Source organism: Anas acuta, chromosome 3, assembly GCF_963932015.1.
Source record: "Anas acuta chromosome 3, bAnaAcu1.1, whole genome shotgun sequence".
Lineage (NCBI taxonomy): Eukaryota > Metazoa > Chordata > Aves > Anseriformes > Anatidae > Anas > Anas acuta.
The window spans coordinates 69,779,689-69,802,986 of NC_088981.1; the positions used below are offsets into that span (position 1 = coordinate 69,779,689).

The following is a 23,298-nucleotide window of genomic DNA, read 5'->3' on the forward strand; positions in this document are numbered from 1 at the left end:
TGGGCAGCCTGTGCCAGTGCCTCACCACCCTCTGAGTGAAGAATTTCTTCCTAATATCTAATCTAATCCTACCCTCTTTTAATTTAAAGCCAATATCCCTTGTCCTATCACTGCACTCCCTGACAAAGAGTCCTTCCCCAGCTTTCCTGTAGGCCCCCTTTACGCACTGGAAGACTCTTGCTAGAGCCCTCTCTTCTCCATGTTGAACAACCCCAATTCCTTCAGCCTGTCTTCACAGGAAATCTTCATATGAAGATTCATAGGAAGATTTACACTGCACTTTCATTTCTTATAATCTTACAGAATTTTATCTATAGGGAAAAAAAATTAAAAATAAAAAATAAAAATTGCTGTTGCTAGAGTTTTATTCTCCTTTAAAACTTCTGGATACATGGGCATTTCCAAAAATGACTTAAACACTTAAGGGCTGAAGTCTTGCTGGTTTCTAAATCAGTTTTATCAGGGTGCCAAGGCCACACTGAAAGGTAGGCAGATTGTTTAAATAATGCTCGCTATTATCATTGGCAGCTCAGCTTTTATTTTTGTAACATTGGGAGGCATTTGGAAACAGGGCCCTTTTGTCCTCAGTACTACAAACATGGAGTTGAAACTGCCCCTGATTTGAGGAGCTTGTAGTCTAAATAAAGGGGACAAAGAGGATTAGGGAGGAAATATAATACTTAAATATAATACTTAAGCGGGGCGATTGCTGAAGAAGCTTGTAAACATCATATTAATTCCACTTTTATTATGAGGAGGGCGGAGGAAGAATAGTAAAAAAAAAAAAAAAAAAAAAAAAAAAGTGAGGGTTTGTTATGAAAAGCACAGCATACTGCTACAAAGGGGGCTGGCATGGGAAGTGCTCCAGTTAGATGTGGCTGTGATTCACAGCCTGGGGAGACAGATGCTGCCATGCCTGGGGACCTCAGAGGGCTCTCAGATCAGCTCTGTGCATTGCCAGGAGGGGATGACCTGGCAAGAGGAACGTCCATCAAGGCCCAAGAGAAAGTTACAAAATATGTTCAGCCAGGTGCCTGCACCATCATGCCAATAACACTGCTATGGCAGAGGAAGTCTGTAAGCTGACATGCTCAAACTGTCTTTGAATAAAGCTTTCATTTCATTTTTGGAAGGGTAAGAACATGTCTTGGCTGTACAATTTGAGAAGCTTCCCTGTGTTGCCATTGCACAGGGAATTGATGGGCTTCAGCACAGAGGTTGAAAGACAGTTTGGGAAGGAATACACAAAAGGAGAAAGTGTCTGGAAGGTTATAGTCAAGGTTATTTCCTCCTTGACAGTTTGCCTTCTATTATTTTTTGTATTTTAGTACTGGGTAAGAGTAGCTTTCACCTTCATCCCAAAGACTAAAATAAATAAATAAGTAAAAATCAATATTCTTCTATGTTGAAGAATGCCATTATAAAGGGCAAAAGGAAGAGATTTATGGTGATATTTTATAATAGTACTAGGAGTAATAGATGCTAGTTCGGTGCTTCCATGTCACAGTTGTGTTTCAATTTTCATACCTCCAGTTTCAAATAGATTAAAAGCCAGATTTTCAATATATCAGATCAGATACAGTTCCAATTCATTTGCTGATTATTGTTTTAAAGGAACATTTGAAATTTTCTATATCACTTTCTGAGCTTGCAATTTCTTACTTAAAGACTAAAGTTGTTTTGTTTTATTTTGTTTTTCCAAATGCTCATTGTAACATGGTTCATTTCAAAAGGCAGAGCAAAATTCTGTAAGTTGATTATTTTACTGTGGTGTTGCGATGTGTTTTTTTTAATGTAGAATGTTTAATGAATACTAGAATTAATATGTTACATTAATTCACTGTGCTTCTTTGATGATTTGTTGAAATAATGGCACTTTAATATACAGTAAGGTTTATATGGAATATCTGAGTACTGATCCCCTACATATAAGGACTTTCAGGTCGTAAGGGGAATAACTGGAGGATTGGGTCCTCTACCTGCCTCTCTACTATCTTAAGAGACAATAGTAAAAATACAAGTGGAGAAAAATAAGAACAGGTAGGTGCAAGTTGAAAACCCCTAAAATATAACTGAAAACCCTACAAATATGTTCTTAACCTTTGTAGTGAATCCATGTCATTAAAAATTAACTATGAATACCAGATCTTTCTTACATGCATGCAGCTTGTGGCTAAAATCACATTTAATTATACTCAGCTAGTTATACCTACACCAAATTAAAAATGAAGAATTATGTGATGTGTAAATATCCTTCAAAGGGCACCATGTCAGTGGAATCTGATGTGACAAAATTGGATTATAATTAGGGGCAGTCATTTTATCTTCTCTGTATTTTTTGAACACAGCAAAGCAGCTGATTTCCCCTTGACCACGATCCTTCTCCCACATGTACCAGGAGACACAGCATTGAAAGACTGGAGGTCCAGGATTCTGATTCATGACCCTGGCAGAAGTAGGCAGGAAAGCTGAAGAGTCAGGTAGTAAGTACAGTTTAGGTGCACTGCATCGTTCACTAAGGCTCTCTACCACTGTACAGCATGGAGCTGTTATCACAGCCTGAAAGCATCAGTGTTACTGTCAGCATGCTGAGCTAACAACCATCACCTCTGCAGCTGTTGCTGCTATCTGGGTGATAACCTCAGGGAAAGACACGCGGCTGAGAGCAGAGGGAAGCAACCTCTCCAGCTCCCCTAAATTGAATATGAAAAGCTCGCGAGCCACAGTTTCTGTGTGCAGTTCCCAGGTCAGATGCAGATCTCCAGTGCGATGGTGAACAAATAGTCCTTCTGCTCCAGTTGCCCTGTCTGTAAGATTAGGTTTAACATTTATCTGCCTTGAAGGAAGATGAAAAGGTTAAAATGATTAACATTTGCAAAGCTCCTCGAGGAAAGTGTTACAGAGGTACAACATCACAGCAGGAACTAGAAGTCCCATAAACAAGTAGCCACCTTTGTGCAAAGGAGATATCTTTCCAAAAACTTTTGCAATACTAGATCGTGATAAATCACTACCCTTCTGAAATCTCATACACCACAGCTAGGACTTGTTCTGAAAGCATAAGGAGATAGGCTGGCTAAAGTAAGAGTACAAGGAACAATTTTCCTGGTGTAAACCCAGTGTTACAAAGAGGAAAAAATTAAAGCCATCACTTCTTTTCTAACTGCAGTGCAGAAACTTGAAGAAGTCTTCCCTCAACTCCTGAACAAACTGCAGACAGTAGAACAGAAGGCACCAGCAAACAACATTTCTTCCAGCATTCGGAGGATCAGAGAGTTAATTGCCCAAACCAGGAGTGTAGCAAGCAAGGTAAAACTTTTGGATGGGACATTGGGATACTAGTGCTAATCATCATATGCATCTTCCCAGGAGCTCCATTTTCTTGGGCTATGTTAGAAGCCTGAACCTTGACATCTCCTCCCAACAACTGGATAAACAAAGCACTGTGAAAGTCATTAAAATCTTTGCAGTTGCTATTTGCAAGCAATTAACATTACCATGGTATTCACCATGGACTATTTCTAGTGCCAGCAACTTTATTTAAGTAATTGGCGTAGCGTTAATGATTGCCACAGTAAAAGAACCATTTACAGGTAAAACTAATAGTTCATTACTCAACTGGCAATATTAGTTACAAGCAATAGTAATTATGGCAACTTAATACGAACTCTTCTGAGTTGACAGCATTCCTTTTTTTTTCTTTTGAATTAATTTTCTGCAGAGTAGGAGAATCTTTGGCTCATACATATTTAATAGAGGAAAATACTTTCATTTTCATACATAAATTATGAGGGATTTTTCTGTAACGAGAACACTGAGGTCAAAAATTAAAACAATACATTTGAGTTAATTCACATAAATCAAAAAAAAAAGCAGTCCATTATTATACATTCACAATGCTGGAATATGTTGCCCATATAAATTAAAAAAAAAAAAAAAAAAAAAGCAAAAGCAAAATTCATTTAGTACATGAGTGCATGTGCAGTGTTTGTTCTTCAAATATATTCCATTATCAAGGCCTATTGTGCTTAAACTTGAAAACATTATTTCAGTTGTGCTGAACTTCATTTTGAACTAAAATCTTTTTAAATTTGAATAGTATTTCATATATCTCTACAGCTTCAGCAGTAAACCAGGATTACTTGTGAAATCCTGGCCATACTACTCTCAGAGCAAAGAAATAAATTATGGGCAGAAGTTTTAAAGTCCTGTAAGAACTGCACTATGGGTATACACAGTGATATTGCCCTGATTCAGCTAAGCACACACCCAAGTCCTATTGAAATTTAATTTACATTAACAATATATCTAAGCATAGTTAATGAGGAGCTTCAATCATTTTTAAAATTAATTTTCTACATCCTCTTTACAGTATCTTCCACAAGTTATTGTTATAAACATCCAATTCTGAATGGCACATACATAGGTGCCAATTCCATTCCAGCAGTAAGGGAGGCCGCTGGCTAAACGTTCTTGCACGCTTACCTTAAGTAATGTCCCCAGGCGGCAATAGTGTGTCTCACTTAGAATATTTGCAACCTCAGGTCCAAGTTTCTATGACGTTTGGAGGCCAATCAGCAGTTGAAGTCAATCCAAAGATCAACGTGGAGGAACTGAAGTCTTTCACTTCCATGAGCTTGTACATAAAGCTTCAGAAAGACAACCCACAACTGACAGCATCTCCAGACAGATTCATCCTGTACCTTGGAAGCAAAAATGTAAGAGAATCACCCATTTCATTTATATATATATATATATATATATATTTAAAAAATAATAATAAGTTGTGATAGGTTTGAAATTTATTTACCCTTGTTTTTTCCTCTCACCTTTCCTCCATGTCTCAAAACAAGACATGTCTACTAAAAAACTGCCATTAAGTGCCAAGCTTAGAACAAGTGTTCCCAACATCCCTGTCCTTGAAAGTTCTCACCCCAAGAGCAGTGAAGGGTTCTCTCTAAGAGGCAAAGTAGGCTGCCTATGCAGAATGCCACTGTGATTGTCACTACTGCAAGCCACAGCTGCCATCTTCACTGCCAGTACTGACCTGTTCTGAAGCAGCTACTGTTATCCATCTGGCTTTCATGGGCCACATTTTAGCCAGTTTTATGCTGCTGAGAGCACCGATTCCAGGCCTCCAAGGCCAGAAGTCCACAAGATAAGAAGGTTGCCTTACCTGTGACTTACACTGCTGTTGTACATCCATACATCTCTACTTTGAAACACCTGGAAAGGGCATATACTTTCATGATCTGCAAGTGTTGTGAAACAACAGCTCATTAAATTCTGGTTCCTGAAAGAAAAAGAATCGTATCTCACAAGCCAGGTATAATCCTGGCAAGCTGTTAGTTGAGAAAGGTAAAGCAGCATGCTTTTCTTTTTAAGCTTTTCTAAAAAGAACATCTACTGAATATAAATCAAGAGAAACCCCTCTTGGCAGAAGATTTAATTGCAGCATAGTATCTGGGCTTCAGACAAACATTTCTTCCTATTTTCTACATATGACACTGCACTCTAAATAGCGATGAACAGCTTCCCATTAAACATGACCAATTTACAGTCAGTAAACATCTTATCAGCTTGTATTTACCTGATTAAAAATGGGGAAAATACCAGAGATTTTTTTTCTGTGCAGCTCTTTTGGTGAAGGAAACTAATTAGAGAATTAAGCTTTTGTTTGTTGTATTTATAGGATATATATATTGACACCTTATATTTAAAGGTGTCATTTTGTCATATATAGCCCATGCCTTACTAACATTCTGCAATAAATTTGTTTTGACGTAGTAGCTCTGACATCCTTCTCCATTATTTTTATAGGTTAAAAATTACATGGGCCTTGCAATTAAAAATGACAACCTTGTCTACATTTATAATCTGGGGGGCCAAGACGTGGAGATACCTCTGGACTCCAAGCCAGTCAGCACCTGGCCTTCTTACTTCAGCATCATCAAAATCGAAAGGTAAATTGATAATGTACATTTCACCAGAATCAAAAAGCTAATAGAAGAAAATCAAAAAGAAAAAGCTGGGTCAGAATTGCCCATCAGTAGTCTTACGTGTCTGGTTCTATCCCTGCTGAAATAAAAGGAAATTCTCTTCCCTTTCAGACAGACAGGACCCATGGGGCCTTGAGGGGGAAGGGAAAGTGTCATTTTTCTCTTTCTTTTCCTGCAGAATACCAGTCTTCTAATGAGGAAATAAAAACTCTTCCTGGAGCTAGAGACTTGCTTGTTGATTTATTATTTTTTTAAGTCTAGCAAACACAGAACTCTCTTCTCTTGCAATTCCCTTCTGCAGGATTGGAAGACATGGCAAAATACTTTTAACTGTGCCCAGTCTTAGCAGCACAGCTGAAGAAAAATTCATCAAAACAGGAGAGACCCTTGGGCCTGGCTCTCTCCTGAATTTGGAACCTGAAAATACTGTTTTCTATGTTGGTGGAGTGCCTTCAGACTTCAAGGTTGGTCAGATAAATGCTCTACACTCAAATAATACAAGCTTATCTTGCTGGGCTTCCCTTTTAACATAGAAATGGTTAATAAATGAAATGTCCTTATTTAGTCTCTTATCATCCTAGGACTCTTATCTTCTAGCTCTAGCAAAAACTACTACTTTCTCTGTAGTGGTTGTATCTTATCATCGTATTGTATCGTGTCATAAAGTACAATGATTAGATTCCTACTAGCTGTCAGTAAGGTTTTCTGAAAAGTAATAATAAGAAAAAAAGACAGCTTGTTGGCTTTTTAAATTAAATTAGATTATTAAATTAAGGCCTAGTAGCCCAGCTCAGTAGTGCAATGAAGTTTTCAAGCTACCAGTTTATTTCAATGCTAATGGGTTCTTGGTACTTACAATTTTTCTTTTCCAACAGTCACAAAAATGAAAGGTAGCACACTCTTAATATTAACATGGTGTAGCAGAATACAGTGATTTGTTTGAACTTAATTTATCACTGGCTTAAATCCAACCTTACAATGGCATGAAGACTTGCCCATGCAAAACATGCCTGAGGACTTGCATGAGGCAGGTGCTTCAGCCTGGTTCCTAGTGGACAGCATCCACCCCATCACAGTCAGCATGAGTTAGCACCTACCTCACCTGCCTCATATTGGGCCATCTTTTTGGATTTCGAAAGTGTTACAAATGATCTTGGCTATGAAAATTGACCTGTCTGACTGAAAACAAACTTTCTTTAGGAAGACTTTGAGAATGCTACCTTCTTGAAACTAACTGTAGTAGGTGCTAAAATGTCCAGCTGTTCCACAAGCAGCCTTCCTAACTACATCAAAACAAAGATTAATTCAATTCACTTACATACTCGTGAGCTTTCACATTGTTGTGACTACCAGATATATACCATGATTTGAATTTTAGATTACTAAACCCTGGAAATACAGTGCAAATTACCTGGGAATAGGACTAAGGAATAAATAACAGTTGCAGAGACAAAAAAAAAAAAAAAATAAAAGTAAAAGTAAACGTAATATGGCAAATGATCTCTCCAGGTTTGATCCAGTGCAGATGAAAAGGAAATGAGAAAAAGGAAAAGAGAAAAAGAGAAAAATGAAGAAGAACAGGAAGGAAAATGGAAAGCAAAGGATTCATGACTTTATTTGTTAAGCATATGTGTCTCTTGCCCCTTTAGGAATAGGCACCTCACATTTTTGTTTATTAACATACAATCTGTTTTGCTAAAAGCTAAATGCCATAGCATCCCTATGGTAAATGTTAAAATACAAAATGTGCCACTTAACCATTAGACATCACATGCTTAAAATAATTTAACAGAATAGTAGAAAAAAAATGGAAAAAGAAAAAAAAAAAAAAAGATCATTTGCCAAATCACAGGTTCTGTGCTGCAGATGAGAATCTCATTTTCTCTTACAGCTCCGTATATTCTGTATTGCTGCATTACTGTTATTATTATATTGTAAGCAAAATGGAAATAATGAGAAGCCAAAGAAAAGTTACTGGCAGTGATCAGACTCTGAAGTACAAGAGGTGTTATTAATATCACACCTGTTCCACAGGGCAGAGTATTTTAATATTAAAAGAATGATTCACTAGCTCTGTCAGCTTTATTCTATTGTATTTTTCCCTTCACCAATGTGGCTATTTAAATTCCATTTGCAGTGACCTTTGTTAAAAAAAGGAGTTTCTATACCCTGCTAACTGTTTAAAATAATACCTACTGAGACTTAGACACTGGTACAGTCTTTGAATCCAAGTACCCTGGGTTTAAAGTGTTCTTTCATTTCTCTCTTTCATCATGGTATGAAATTATTTTTCAGGCAGTAAAGGACATCTATACGTTAGACATGAAATGTCTGCTGAGAGGGTGAAATACATCCAGCAAGGTCTGTGATTAGTCAAATCCTAACTGTTTTACTTTTTTCCAGGTGCACTTCCTTCAAAACTGCAAGAAAGGTTCTTGCTGGCAGTCGCCTCACCTGCCCTGACGTTCTCTGTGAGGGCATTTACAAGCTCCGTTTTCACTTACAGGGCATTATCACGATAAGTACTGCAGGGACTATTCCAAGTCAGCAGCACCCCATTTGTCTCAAAATATGAAGAGCACACAGAGAAAACTGAGGCTTTCGTGATATCCAGATAAAGCAAGTGTCTTTTTACTTTTCCTCTCCCTCTGCACAGCTCCCTCCTAGCTTAGACCTCCCTGGCTTCATCGGCTGCCTGGAGCTGGCTACCCTGAACGACGATGTGATCAGCCTGTACAACTTCAGGAACGTCTACAACATCGACACCACCACATCGCCACCTTGTGCTAGGTAGGGGACAGTCACTGATTTGTAGGAAGGGCCACTCCTGGTAGTTCAAACCTGATTCAGAGTGCAGATGGCAAGGGGATGCTGAGGTGCCCAGGAGGAACTTTGTCGCCTTTAATTTCTAGCCACTCCTGGGCAGCAGAGCCCATCCTCGGTTAAAGGCCACAGAGAATTCAAGTGGATTTCGGCACAAACCAGACAAGCTTTTAATAGGAATATATGTATATTCTTATAATAAGGAGGTGTCTTTACCTTGCCACTTAACAAGGATGAGCAAAGAAATTTCCCATCCTTTACAAACAGCACAGTATAAAAACATGATCTAATGACAAGGGAGGTAGATACACCTTTAAAGTTATAGTTTTTCAGAAAAAAAAAAAAATCCCAGAAAGAATTTGAAAGAAAAATTCATCAGTCTCACCACTTCCAGAAGCAAGTATCAGTTCAGAACAATAATTTCAAAAAGATACTTTTATTGTAAAGGCCTTTAAATTTCCCAAAAGGAAAATGGTGCTGACACTGCCAAAATTTGCTCCCCTGCATGGTTTTGTTTTGTTTTGTTGTTTTTTTCATAGAAATAAGTTGGCTTTCACCCAGAGCCGAGCTGTGAGCTATTTCTTTGATGGTTCTGGTTATGCTGTGGCAAGAAACATTGAGAGAAGAGGAAGATTCAGCCAGGTGACTCGGTTTGACATTGAAGTTCGAACACCTACAGACAACGGATTGATCCTGCTGATGGTTAACGGGGTGAGTACCAAATTCTGCTGGTAGCCTTTAGCCATGAGCACCACAAGTTCTCCAGTAGTTACAACGTCATGTGAAATCCCAATTATTTATGTCCTTATATTTAACTTCTGGAAAGAGAAAATATGTTGTGTCCATCTGGCCATATACGCATTAGGAGAAGAGCTGGATTCTGCTGTAATCCAGAGACATCTAGGACTTCAGGGTGGTTATACTGCTGTGACAACACTCTGAGAGAAACTCCCATTAAGACCAGTATTGCATCTTTGTTTAAATGTGAATGCACAGCCAAATCTATAGGAAATTTCTGTGAAATAGCTCCTATAAAGCAGTGACTTCATGGTAGCTGCCACTTTATAGCTGTGTCTCAGGGAGTGCTACAGCTGAACAGTTATTTAAGTTACTGAAAATAGAAAGATACCCAAATAAAAAGGCTAGATCCAAATGTCACCAGCTTTTCAGACATTTGATGGTGATGCAAACTCAGAAATGGTTTAGAGAAAGAAGATGCCATATGCAAATATCCTCCGAAGACAACTCAAATTACTTTTTTTATCTTTGGGCGTCACCACATCAAACTCATATCTTATGTGGATTACAGCTTGGTAAAGCCACAGAAAACAATTTACTATGTAGATTCAGGCCACAGACATACACTTGTCTACACACCACAAGGGAATAAATCTATTCTCAGTACCGAGTTAACCTCTAGTTTGTACCTTAAGGATAACTTCCTGAGGAGAGTTATGGTGAGCAATTTGCTCTGCAGCATAGCATGCCACCACTAACCTTTGTTCTTAGGAGGTTCTGGTCTAAGCAACTGCTTTTAAAAGTTTAACATTCTCCAGTGTGGATCAGTCATTTCTCTTCTAAGCAAAAGTGCCTGGAGGTTTGTTGGATATGTACATGTATGCTCTTTGTATGTTATGATGAAAATTGTGATCAAGTTGGATGTTAGTTGTAGAAGCCCATGCCTGCGCACAGACACTTTAGAAAGACTGCCTAAGATGCTCCATTATTCAGTTCTGCAAGGACAGATCATAAATATTCCAAGTGTAATCCCTGTTTCATTTTCAAGTTTTGCTTTTCAAGACAAACCCAAGCTGCAGTTTCATTGAAAAGCACTAGATTAAAACCTACTTTTACTACTCTAAGTAATGACTCTTGAGGGTGGAACCACTTGTGTCACAGGCAGCAGTTCCTGGCCTGCAGTTGTTTTTTGAGAGTTATTGTTCCCATGTCTCCATTAGGCATGGGAACAACAGCACGAGCACTAGAAGAGAACACAAATATTAACGTTAAAAGCATTAACCCAGATCCACAGCTGCTGTAAACGTTCCTTTCTGCTTCTTTACGTTCAGATTTGGAATAAGTCTGTGCTACAGGTCTTCATTTCCAACACTCCCTAAAGGTTTCCTGGAGTAGAGCTTCCATTTATAAAGTCTAGGACTGAACCACAGAAAAAAAGCCAAACCAAGAAGCAGGAATGGTCAGAAAATCCAGAAATCACATACACAGTAACTATTGCTCAGCCTTCACTACCTACATGTATATACCTATTCACCACTACATACCTATTCTACCTATTGCTCAGCCTTCATCAAATGCAATGGTGCTGATAAGGGCTGTGAAAAGATATAATGCTGTGCTATTATAGGCATCCTCACAGAAGCTGCTAATGCAGACACAGCCATTCTAGCACAACATTGCTTTTACCAGTATAACATCTTGCCTTGGAGCATGAGTTATTACTTTATCAGAAAATGGATGTGTTCACATTAGGAATACTTCACCGGTGAAGAATATTGACATACCTGTGCTACCAAACACTATTTCCATAGACAAGCAGCTCATTGAGCCTTCAGAGAAGTGGTATTCATCAAACAATTATCTGTGCCTCTCCCTGTATATATATATACACATATAATATACATAAATCCAGAAACTGTTCTACCTCTGCAAACAAAAAGACCTTTTCCCAGTACCACACTGTTCACAATGTCAGACACTCTCATTGCACTGCTTTTTGTGTTTGTTTGTTTTTAATTGCTGTCACAACGATAGTGCTTTTCTGATTGCTGTTTTTATTTTATGCAGAGTACGTTCTTCAGTCTTGAGATGCACAACGGGTTCTTGTACCTCCGCTATGACTTTGGCTTCAGCACTGGCCCCGTGCTGCTAGAGGACTCTATGAAGAAGGCTCAGATTAACGATGCCAAATTTCATGAGGTAGAGATGGGGATACAATCACAGCTATTTGACTAATTATCCCAGCAGCTCCAAAACAGCAAGGATTTGATGTAACACCATTTCAAAGAGCAAAAGGATGAGGAGCCAGGTGGTGATGCAGTAGAGGGGGTAGATGAGTAGAGCATACACATACCTGGCATGTGAAAGAGCACATCAGTCCCACCAGTGCTGAGCCATGGAGGGCTCTCCCTGCCTCCTGGTAAATCAGTGCTTGTGGACAGATTCTGCACACTGCTAGCGAAGGATAGGACTGTTCATGTGGGACAAAAAGTGTTAGAATTCATAATGAAATTATAGCAGTGACAATTATATTCTTCAAATATACAATTCTCCTGAACTAAAAACATGTCATGATATTAACTTGACCACCTTAGTTGTTATACGCTGTATTACAGAAGGATTGCATTTCCTGTTTCATTCAAAGTAAGAATTATTCAGGTAGCAGTCTTTTATATACGGATAGCATTTTATGGACTTTTGAAGATCATAAACACCAAGTTGTACTTGTTTTAAGATAATTTACCTTAAGCCAGTGTAACTGTGGCAGTGGCAATAGCAAATCCCCCTTAGTGGCTTGCTTATCCTGCTATTTATTTGATGTAAATTCAAAGGCTGATTCCTGATCCACTACTACAGCTACAGCTTCAGTTCTGCTCAAACAGTTTAAGCAGGGCAAAATTATGCTTTTTATGCTTTGACGATGAAACAAGTTTTTTTAGAAGTATGCCCTAATTTCCTGGATAAATCAATGAAGCACTCCAACATTAATGGAGTTTGTCAGCTTGCTGAAGTATAGAATTTGGCATGGGGTAATTTTGTGTGGTTTTAATCATAAATGAAATAACCTGTTTTTTCAGGCAGCAAAGAAATTGTGGCATCAACATAAGTTCCCTACTAGTAATTGTTGTCAACCTCTCCTCATTCACAAACAACTTTTTCGATAAATGGGAGTAGCTGTTCAAACAAAAAGACATAAAGATACAATCGATCTTGCAAAATCACCATGACAACTTACAAAAGATGACATTTTGGACACTTTTAAAAACATGTTTTTCTTTTCAGATTTCTATTATATATCACAATTCTAAGAAGATGATCTTGGTAGTAGACAGACGACATATAAAAAGCGTTGACAATGAAAGAACAGCAATGCCATTCACAGACATCTACATCGGAGGAGCACCTGCTGAGATCTTACAGTCCAGGTTGGTTTACAACTGGCATTCAATCATTATCTTCAAGTAATTTAAGTTGCGTTTTATGACTTGCACTTACAGTAAAACATTTTTTATTTCTCAGGAAACATTTGTTTCTTTATTCAGGAAACACTTCTTTACTGTGCAGGTGACTGGGCACTGGCACAAGTTTTCCAGAGCGGTTATGGAATCTCCCCCCTTGGAGAGACTTGAAAGTTGTCCAGGCATGGTCTTGGGCAACCTACTCTAGATGTTCCATCTTGAGCAGGGGAGTTGGATCAGATGACCTCCAGAGGTCCCTTCAAACCTCAACCGTTCTGTGATTGTGTTGTTTTTTTTTCTCAGTTTCAACACCTTTACATGAAACAACCCCTAAGACAAACTCCTAAGGTTTTGTATACTCTACAGTAGTAAGGATTAGGCTGGATCCAGCACAGCAAAGTTCTGCTGAAACCAGTTCCATTTTAGTAATGTTAACTGAAACTGTTATCTTTAAAAAAAAAAAAAAAGCAATTTCAAACACATGAAAATATAGAATCACTATTTCTTCTCACTCTGCAGAAAAGTGATCTTTGTAAAGTAAAAAATGCATTAGCTGAAGAATCAAAACCCTTTACCAAGTGTATTTTCAAATCTAAAGGTGATATCTTTCCTATGTATTTCAATTCTGATGAGTCTCAGTTTCTCTCTAGACTTAAGTCAGTTGTCTATGTGTAGGTGTGAGAAGAAAAGAAAAAGTCTCATTTTCCCATCGTACCATTTGACAAAAGCCAAACTTAATCCCAGTAGACCATACAGCTCCCAGTTCCTGTAACAATAATGCAGTGAAGCTGGGTCACACTCTGGGAAAGCAGGACAGATGCTTGAAGAAGCACATGATAGGCACCATGCGTTCTCTTGATCAGACAGCTCGGCTAGCATTTTTAAAAGGTCTCCAGCTGCTAACTGAAAACTCACAACTACTGACGGAAATACAGGCTCTCTTAAAAATAACCTCTACGTATAAAAAGGGGAAGACAGCAAATGCTGCAGAATAATTTCTAGGAATTACTGGTAAATCCTGAAACCTTATTTTGTTGTCAGGAGATCCTTTTGTAGAATTGATATATAATGAGATATAATGATAATATTGTCTGTGATGTATACCACGGATTAAGCTTTTATGATAGTGACAAACCTCCTGTAAAGGAAAATGATGCTTTTTGATCCCATGCAATTACCCAAACATGCAAACAAAATGTTGGCCAAGGGAGAAATAGCCTATGCAATTTATTGGGCCTTTCAAATAGTTCTTCATAAAGGTCTGCCATAAAGGGCTACTGAGAAAACTAGAGACACCAAGGGAGGAAAGAGTGTGGTGGATTAGAAAGTAGCTGGGAAAGGGAAAATAAGACATAGTTACCATTCAATTTTCACAGCATAAAAGGTCTACACCACATGCCCAGAGGATTTCTCTTAGGGTTGATATTGAACACATGAATGATACAGAAACAAAGGCAAAAGAATGGTGAAAAATACTTTGGTTAGTCAAGCCTAGAGAAAACTTAAAAAGCCCAGAAGGCCTAGAAATCTAGGCAATTGAGCAGCCCCATGGCAAATGAAACTTGCTCACAAACGTAGGATACAGGATGAATCACATGAATTATGCCTGCAGTTTTCTGAGTGCATTGTGGTCATTATACAAAACATTGTCAAAGATACTGTCACTGGAAGATACTGTCAAAGCAAAAAAATGAAAATGAAAATGAAAATGAAAATAAAAATAAGAATAAAAATAAAAATAAAAATAAAAATAAAAATAAAAATAAAAATAAAAATAAAAATAAAAATAAAAATAAAAATAAAAATAAAAATAAAAATAAAAATACAACTAAGTGAGCAAGTGGTAACAGGGAGAAAATATGGACATTGTAAGAATATGATCAACATTGAAAAATGTGGACTGAAATGATTTAAGTAGAGCTACATCTTTGTCTTGTACATTGTACCCAGCTCTGGTTCTCCTGAAAACGGTACACAGCAAAAAGCATGGTCTAAATGTGGTGACATCTTTCCATTTCCAAAAGGTGTATAAGTTTTTGCTAGAGTTATATCATCAATGAACTAAGACTTTCTGTCTATCTTTCTACTGCTAGTATCTACTATTGATATTTCTGCATCCTTTTTTTAGACAGATTTACATTTGACTGACATTGGGCTGCAGCAGTGGTGGGAAAAGTAGCTGTAGTCTTAGTGGGAAGTTTAATTTTCTTTCAAAGCAGTATATTTTCCTTCATCTCAACAGCAATTTCCTCTGTCAATTGTCTTTTAAATGAATCTGGAAGTAACATTATATGTTATTTTCCTACCACTTCACTCCCTGCATAAAGCAAAGGGGGATATAAGGGGAGCTAGGAGCTCTAAGGGCTGGGAAATATAAGAACAAATTCAGAAGAAAAAGTTTTCTTCTTTAGTTCCAGTTGCTCCTGGAAATTGTTGTTAATGACGTGTTTGTAGCATCCAGTCAATCAGAGTGGAGATAAAACTGACTGATACCCTGCACTTTGAGCCAGGTCTCAGTGAGAATGACTGAAGCCTTTCTGTTGATTTAGCCTTCCCACTCATTTCACTGAGGCGCAGATTATGCCCCTACAGTGTTCTTCTCACTTTCTTTCAGACATGTGCATCTGCACTTTTTCACATGATGGTCCGCTTTAGCCAACATAGAAAAACAAATGTTTCCAGAGCTTGATTCATTTTCGTGTGTCCAATGTTTACCTTACAATGACATAAATCAAAACTCTTTATTTCACATTCATTCTTTCAGTGTATTTGTTCCTTGGTTATCTCCTGGACTGGTACCCAGTAGGTAGCATGTCATTTCCTTGCTCTGTCAAAAACCCTCTGTGATTTTAGGCAAATTTCTCCTTTGTGCCACATAAGTATTCAGTGATATGTCCTGTGCTGTGTTGTTGTGATATCTTGATAAGTGTGGAGTCGAAAATGTAGAGCAGTGAGCAGGAGCAGCTGGGATTCACTGATGTGCTATGGACCTCAAATCTGACACAGAAAGGAACCTGGAAGCCCACCTGCTGCTCTCATTTACAGCTATGTAAACCCACTCATCAGCAATCAGAATTTACTCTTAATTCCTTGACCTCTGTTACTAATACATGTTAAGGAACATGAATGCATTTGCTCCCCAATGCAATAATAGAGCTTGCCAGTAATACCAAGAAAGGAAAATTAACACAGAAGTTTTCTAAAATGTCAGGTGGAGATAAAAATCCAATGATTTTCACTGTAAGTGGGTACAAACCCATTTTAAAATGTTCTTTTATTTCAGCTGATATTTTTATTTTCTTAAAGTTACTCTGTATGTGCCTTCCCTCTGAACTGTCACACGTGTATTTCTCCCTGTAACATTTATTACAGCTGGTGCATCTTGACTTTTCAAAACACCCAATGTGGTTAAATAGTTGTTTTACATAAAGATGTAGGAATTGGGCACTAGTGGTGCAAGTGACAGAGGCTCTTCAAAGTTTTTTTAACACCTTTGCAACAAAAGTATATTCAGAAACGCAAGGAATATGTAATTGCACTTTGTTTGACATTGTTTTCCAACAGCATTAGCTCACATCTGGCAGGAAGTATTGGCTTTAAAGGCTGCATGAAGGGTTTCCAGTTCCAAAAGAAGGATTTCAACTTGTTAGAAGAACCAGGAACCCTGGGAATTAGCTATGGGTGCCCAGAGGATTCACTGGTAAGCATAACATCATTTGTGAGATAAAAACAAAATTTTGGCAGTGGATACGCCCATGAGATAGACTTTTAACTCCAAAAAAATAGAAAGGAAGTTTTCAACAAAGGAAATGACAACAAGCTCATTGACTGGTGTGTGTATGTACGCACATGTGTGTGTAAGTTTGCTGGTATACTATCCAGTTTTCACTATGAATTGCAGCACAAGGTATTTTGCTATTATTATCGTATGTGAGATTGCAATGTGAAGGTTGAATTTGAAACAAGTTGTGTGCTGTATTCTGGAAGGAAATATTCCCTTGTAATTCAGTTTTTATTAAAGAGACAAGGAGAATTCTTCTCAAATGTGTCCTAATACAGATATATGGAATGAAAAAGACAGCAAGATCCCCTTCAGATGAGTTGTCAGAGCCCTCAAGTCAATCCAATTCTACCTCTGTGATACACAAATCAACTGCACCAACTTCAACACTGAGGAAATTGCCATTTCTTTTCTGATCCTTTCCATCATTTATCATTTGTTCATTACAGTGCAAAACTGGTAAATATAAACAGTGTTTGTGGTCTGCATCCTATGACCATATCTATTCAATATACCCATGAGAATCCATGAAGAGGAAAGAGCTCACCACTTGTAGAGTTCATCACTCAATCTCAGTCTCCGCAAAGGAGGAAGCCAGATGCAATTTGTTCAACTTCAGACCCAGTTTTCCTTCCGAGCCTCAGAGGGCTATAGACATTCAACCCCCCACACCAGCATTCAGTCCAACAAGCAAATTCATACATCACATGCTGGGGAGGTGACTCAGTGCCACACAGTTCAAACAGGGCCTTGAGCCCCCTCTGCTTCTAGCCTGCAGGTTCATTAACATCAGCAGACTTACCATGGGGCCAGAAATCCCAGGAAACTGAGAACAACTTGGCTTATGCTGTCTAAAATGACTACACTTTCTTAAGATTTTCTTAGCCTGCAAGGGACAGCCTGTATAAATTAGGTTAAGACATGCAGGAAAAAAAAAAAATGGAGTTTTTAAAGAACTGAATTGCCTGCATCTTTAAATGAAAGACATAGATTCATTCTTTTAATGATTTGAATGTTGTCTGCAGTTTACATGTAAATTTGTTTTATTTAATACACAGATGTCCCGCAAAGCATACTTCAATGGAGAGAGCTTCATTGCATCAAGCCAAAAAGTGTCCCTCTTAAGTGAATTTGAAGGAGGCTTTAATTTCCGCACATTGCAGCCCAATGGGCTGCTGTTCTACTATTCTGAAGGAGTGAGTATATTTTTCTTTACAGTTTGTTTTATTTTAGCTTTGGATTGTTTCTCAGGAGAATACTAAGGGCATAAAAGAATTTCTCACTTCATCTTTTAATAAAAGAGAAAGCAGTCCACAAAACAGAAGCATTCATTGATGGCCTCATTTTCACAGTTCGTGTTTGATCTACAGATGAACCCAGCAATGCCTAGACATTATTTTGATGTTGTGAAGAGCATGTGATCATATGCCTAGAATTGAAGTCCTGAGGGTAGAAATACACAGTGGATCTCACTGTACTCAGCAGCACTGCAATCCCTATTTGGACCTGTAGATGCTACCAAAGTACAAACAATACTGAGGGCCGGACATTTTCCTCCCAGAGGCAATATCCAACAAGCAAAGGCAGAAAGTTTGTTTGGATTAGTGGGATGTTATTCTGAGCATTGCAGAGTTTACAGAAATTAGTTGGGAAATTGTCTGTATTCCCCAATGGTACTTAGACCTCCATGTGTGACCAGGAAAAGCTGCAATTGAGAATGACTCCTTGCAGTTATGGAAAGCCAAGCTGCTCCAAATGCTCCCTCAGAGGTGTGCCATGGGCAGAAATAGGGACTTGCACTCCAATGTTGAGTGAGACAAAGTGATTCTAGGATTCTGCAGTCTCAAACTTAAACCAGCAGCACCCATGAGCTCAAATGCCAGAACATTTGCAGCCACCCCAAATGTCTGCTCTGCCATATTTGCAGAAGATCATGAGCAATGCAGCAGGGAAGGCTGTATGACACCTATAACCACTCCTGAACTTTTCCATTTTACAGTGTAGAGTATTGCCTTAAATTGAAATCAGTAACCATGTCAGCTATCCATGCTGCTTGCATAAATGAGACCCCACACACCACTTCTGGTTTTAACTCAGAATCGCTAATCCTATGAGATGCCAAGTGCCCTATTTAACAAATAGAGGTGCAGCAATTTAGCACTTGACGGAATTAGACAGCGTGATTCCTCTGAGTGCACAGTGCCCGTGCTTGCGCTAATGGAACAGATAATATTCCTGCTACATGGCACTGTGATCCCGTATGCCTGACCCAGATAGAGGATCATATCTCTAAGATAATTTTGAGTGACTGAACAGCTCTGATCAGAGGGAATTAGGAAAAGAAAAAAATGTGTTGGTTTTACGACAATGGTAATCTTGCAGTACAGCTGCTCCTAGTAGTACCATAGCTGGGGTACCAGAAGCACAAATGAAATGTAAACATCATACATTTATGCTAGAGGTAAGGAGCTCATGTGACAGAAATATGAGACATAATCAGTAGCAGAATTCTCAGAATTCAATCTTAAAAAACAGCAAGAATATCATTTCTAGTAAGATCATCTGTTTTGCTTCTCAATTTATCTTCCTGCAAATACAGTAAAAATTGGGAAAACAGGAAAAGGAAAAAAAAAAGAAAAGAAAAAAAAAAAACTCTTTGCTTGGAGAAAACAAATACAACAGGAAAATAAACAGAACTGCAGAACTGTTAACCTTCCTGTGTTACACTTGCTTATGAAGATCATTTTATCTGTATTTCAGTCAGACGTATTATCCATCTCTATGGACAGAGGTGCTGTTGTTTTAAATGCAAGTGGAATCAAAATCCAATCACCAGACAGAAATTACAACGATGGGAAAACCCACTTTATCATTACTTCCGTCACACCAGAAAGGTAAAGCTGTCCAGCACTTTTTATTCCCTACCTTCAGAATAAATTTTTCTTGTAAAGAGAATATTAGCATTCAATATTCACTCTCAAAGTGTTTGTAGGAGTTGTTTTTTGTTTTTTGTTTTTCCATTGATATGTTAAACTAATTAATTCAGTTTAAAAAAAAAAATAAATCAAAGACTAAATCTTGGATTGAAATTTGGCCTGTGTCGCCTGAGCATGAGAGGCTGGGAAATGTTATTAAAACTAAGAGAAAAGGAATAGTGTTTTTAAAAGCTTAGTCCTTTTTTTTTTTTTTTTTTTTTGTCCTTAGGTATGAAAGCAGTTTAATATAATTAAAAACTAGCGAGAAATTCTTTCTTCATCAGGATTGACTGTTCTGATTTGCTAATGAAATCCCAAATTGACCCTGAAGTAATTGTGGCATCTTCAGAAAAAGCATTCATTTGGGATATACAGAGTGGAACATGTTTAAAATATTTTTAGTACTGACAGACATAAATGTAAGATTAAATATGCCACTAGGAAATGTCTGTATCTGCTTCTCAGAAAACTTGAAAGCGTTGTTTTATTGGTATGTATTTTACTGTTGTTTGCTGTGTTTAGAATTTTCTTAGAAGGTAAATACTCGAACATTCTTCAGGAACCTTGCCTGAAACAACCAGGTCATTCTCAGTTTTCTAACTGAAATGGAGGTTTGTACCTATGACTTCTGACATCCAAGAAACATGGTTTGAAAAGCTCCAAGTGCATGAAGTTGTCCTGGAAAAGTGCTGAGGGCTGTCACACTTCCCTGAAAGTTTTGAATTCCAAACCCACCAAACAAAATCCCTGTCTGATGCTTTAGCTATATTCAGTTTCTTATTAAAGCAGTAGAATCCTTCCTGCCACTTGCAGCAATTAATGTGCTCGTTGCAAAATGATATTAGGTAAAGAACATTGTATAAGCCCAAATATCCATGTACTGTGATGAAAGAGAAGGAAAAAGGGATAGGGACATGAAAAAGAAGGAATAGCATGAGCTTAGATCTTATATTACACAAACAGTAGCTCCATCCGTTTATTAGCAATTCCTTGGTTTATTTATCTTCACTGAGTGGACTGTATTTTTTTGGACTTCATGATTAATCTCAGGATATTATGACATCTGTGGGCCTCTGGACTGTAAGATGCCAGTGGGCTAATTTTACTGCTGCTTGTGGCACAGATGTGAGAAGGTCTCATGACTTTGGGCACTACCATTCAGTGATTTTACACATTGAACTGAATATTTTAGGCGCATGTAATACGCTGTCTAACCACCATCATGGACTTTTCCAAAACCAGCCTACAAAATGGATGCTTGGTCTTTGCAGATACGAGCTGAGTGTTGATGACAAGAAACAAAGCAAGAAGAATCCAGCAAAGGACAGAGCAGGGAAAAGCCCTGACAGCATTAAGAAGTTCTATTTTGGTGGCTCACCCCTCAAAACGCAGCAAGCCAACTTCACTGGCTGCATAAGCAATGCATACTTCACTAGGTGCGTAGCATCCTCCTAAACTCATTACTAGGCAATCGTTGCCTGACAGCTCGGGTAATAGCTCAAGAGAGCTGATTGATTTTCACAATAAAAATCCCTCTCTCATTTTGTGAGGCTAGACAGTATGTGTGAATAAGCTTCTCGCCTTATTTTCTATGGAATCTGTTGGTGCAGACCTGCTAGGTTGAGATATTGTTAAAGTGGGAAGAACTTGATGCAAATCAGCTTTCATGCTAATGGTGTTGGTGCAATGCAGAATTTGAATAGCTGTAATTTACACTTATGTAGCTACATCTCTGCCTTTGAAACAAAATGATACTAAGGCATTTCACAGACATTGCTGAAGTCAGGAGTTTGGTCATGTGAAAATGGTCCAAATTTGTTGCTCTTAATCACTTTATGAAATATTCTTATACAGATTTTAAAGCAAAGTTGGTGTTGAAGATTCAGACTCTCTGTTTATCAGAGCATGGGTACAACAGACAAAGGTAGTATAGACTGCCTACAATACTCAAACATTTACTGATTAATCTGTAATTTTTAATCCACAATCCAAGAATGAAAAAGCCCAACAAAATATCATTTAAAATTCAAATGTAAATTACTGTGATCTTTGTAAGAAGAATTCCAACACTTGGAAAAAAGTTGTTTTTGTCATCCCCTCTTTGAAACACAGATTGGATCAGGAGGTTGAAGTGGAAGATTTCCAACGGTACACGGAAAAAGTTCAGACTTCTTTTTACGGATGCCCTGTTGAATCCCCTCCTGTTGCTCTTCTCCATAAGAAAGGAAAGAACTCATCAAAAGCCAAAGGAAACCGTAATAAAAAGGTTTGCTACAGACTGTGTCAGTTCCACTTTAGAATTTTCCACAGTTGATACATACTCCATCGTGACTGTAAATCCTCCAAGTTATGGATACCAAAAATGTAACACTTTGGACATAGAAAAGGAAAGGATTCCATTCCTTTATACATTATATCACTACAAATGACTGCCCTGACCCAGCGTATCTGGCCTACGCTTGCATCACTCCTTCTTGGTAGAGCTGTAAAACAGAATTTCTGTCATCTTTTATAAAGTCCTGCAGAAAAACCTGTCTTGATTGCTAGCTTCCACGTGGCTCTCTCTCCTGGGTGCAGCTAGCATACACTAACATAAATGAAAAAAAAAAAAAAAAACTCTTCCAGGATGCAGAACTTTTGGTCCAAGTGTGTTTTTTTATGTCTGTGCTATAGCTTATATCATCAAAAACAGAGAGGAAGAGTTGAACAGGAAAAGTGCAAAAGTATTGGATTATAATTATATACAAGTATTCTGATTATCCCTTCTCCTTCCCTACATGGGCATCTATAGTAGATCTCTGTAAGGAAAATCTGACTTGGAACTATTCCTTGTACTTTTGTAAGGAAAAAGCATATTGTTGACTTGTATATAAATACTCATTTATTTATTTGTTTGTTTGTTTTATGTCCAATCTTAGTTAAATATCTGATTAATGGTTCTCTTTCTGTAAAGGTGGGGAGAGATAAAGACAAGATCTCACAACCTTCAACTGGCCTCAAAAAAATGTATCAAGAAGTGAATATGCAAAAAGACCCTCAGTGCCAATTGCCAATGAACCCCAAAGCAACTGAAAATGCTTATCAGTTTGGAGGAACAGCAAACAGCCGGCAAGAATTTGATCACATACCAAAGGATTTAAGTGAAAGGTAAAAGGACTTCAGAAATAAACATGATACAGACTGGGAAGGCAAAAGGTGTATATGAAAGAAAAAAAAAAGACATATTTCTGTTGGCCTTTTTTGTTATATCTTAGGCAAATTTTTCAATAGAGTACATTGTTAGGATACATTAATAGGCATTTCAGCTGAGAAATAACAATAAATACAATGTGCTTCCAGTTACATTCCTTTTTTGGGGTCTTCATCTGTATTGTATATTTAAAAATAAATGTTGCCTATTTGTATGAAGATTTTGAGAATGTAATCTCTAAACAAGCAGTGTATCATCAGTCTCTTTATGCCAGAAGTAATGTCATTAGAGCAGAGCTGGAAAACATGATAGTTCACCAAGAAATGAAATATAG

The 23,298-nt window shown here is 37.9% G+C and overlaps 1 protein-coding gene across 1 annotated transcript in view; it reads left to right on the plus strand.

The window, feature by feature from the left end:
- Positions 1-23,298, plus strand: part of LAMA4 (laminin subunit alpha 4) — a 98,459-nt gene that overhangs the window by 62,664 nt on the left and 12,497 nt on the right. Inside the window, exons 18-31 of the mRNA XM_068677676.1 lie at positions 3,170-3,309; positions 4,545-4,718; positions 5,821-5,963; positions 6,301-6,463; positions 8,656-8,789; positions 9,362-9,533; positions 11,628-11,759; positions 12,843-12,985; positions 16,583-16,718; positions 17,858-17,995; positions 19,560-19,693; positions 21,046-21,210; positions 21,887-22,040; positions 22,728-22,921. Coding sequence (XP_068533777.1) covers positions 3,170-3,309; positions 4,545-4,718; positions 5,821-5,963; positions 6,301-6,463; positions 8,656-8,789; positions 9,362-9,533; positions 11,628-11,759; positions 12,843-12,985; positions 16,583-16,718; positions 17,858-17,995; positions 19,560-19,693; positions 21,046-21,210; positions 21,887-22,040; positions 22,728-22,921 — 2,122 coding nt within the window. The remainder of the gene's footprint in view (positions 1-3,169; positions 3,310-4,544; positions 4,719-5,820; positions 5,964-6,300; positions 6,464-8,655; positions 8,790-9,361; positions 9,534-11,627; positions 11,760-12,842; positions 12,986-16,582; positions 16,719-17,857; positions 17,996-19,559; positions 19,694-21,045; positions 21,211-21,886; positions 22,041-22,727; positions 22,922-23,298) is intronic.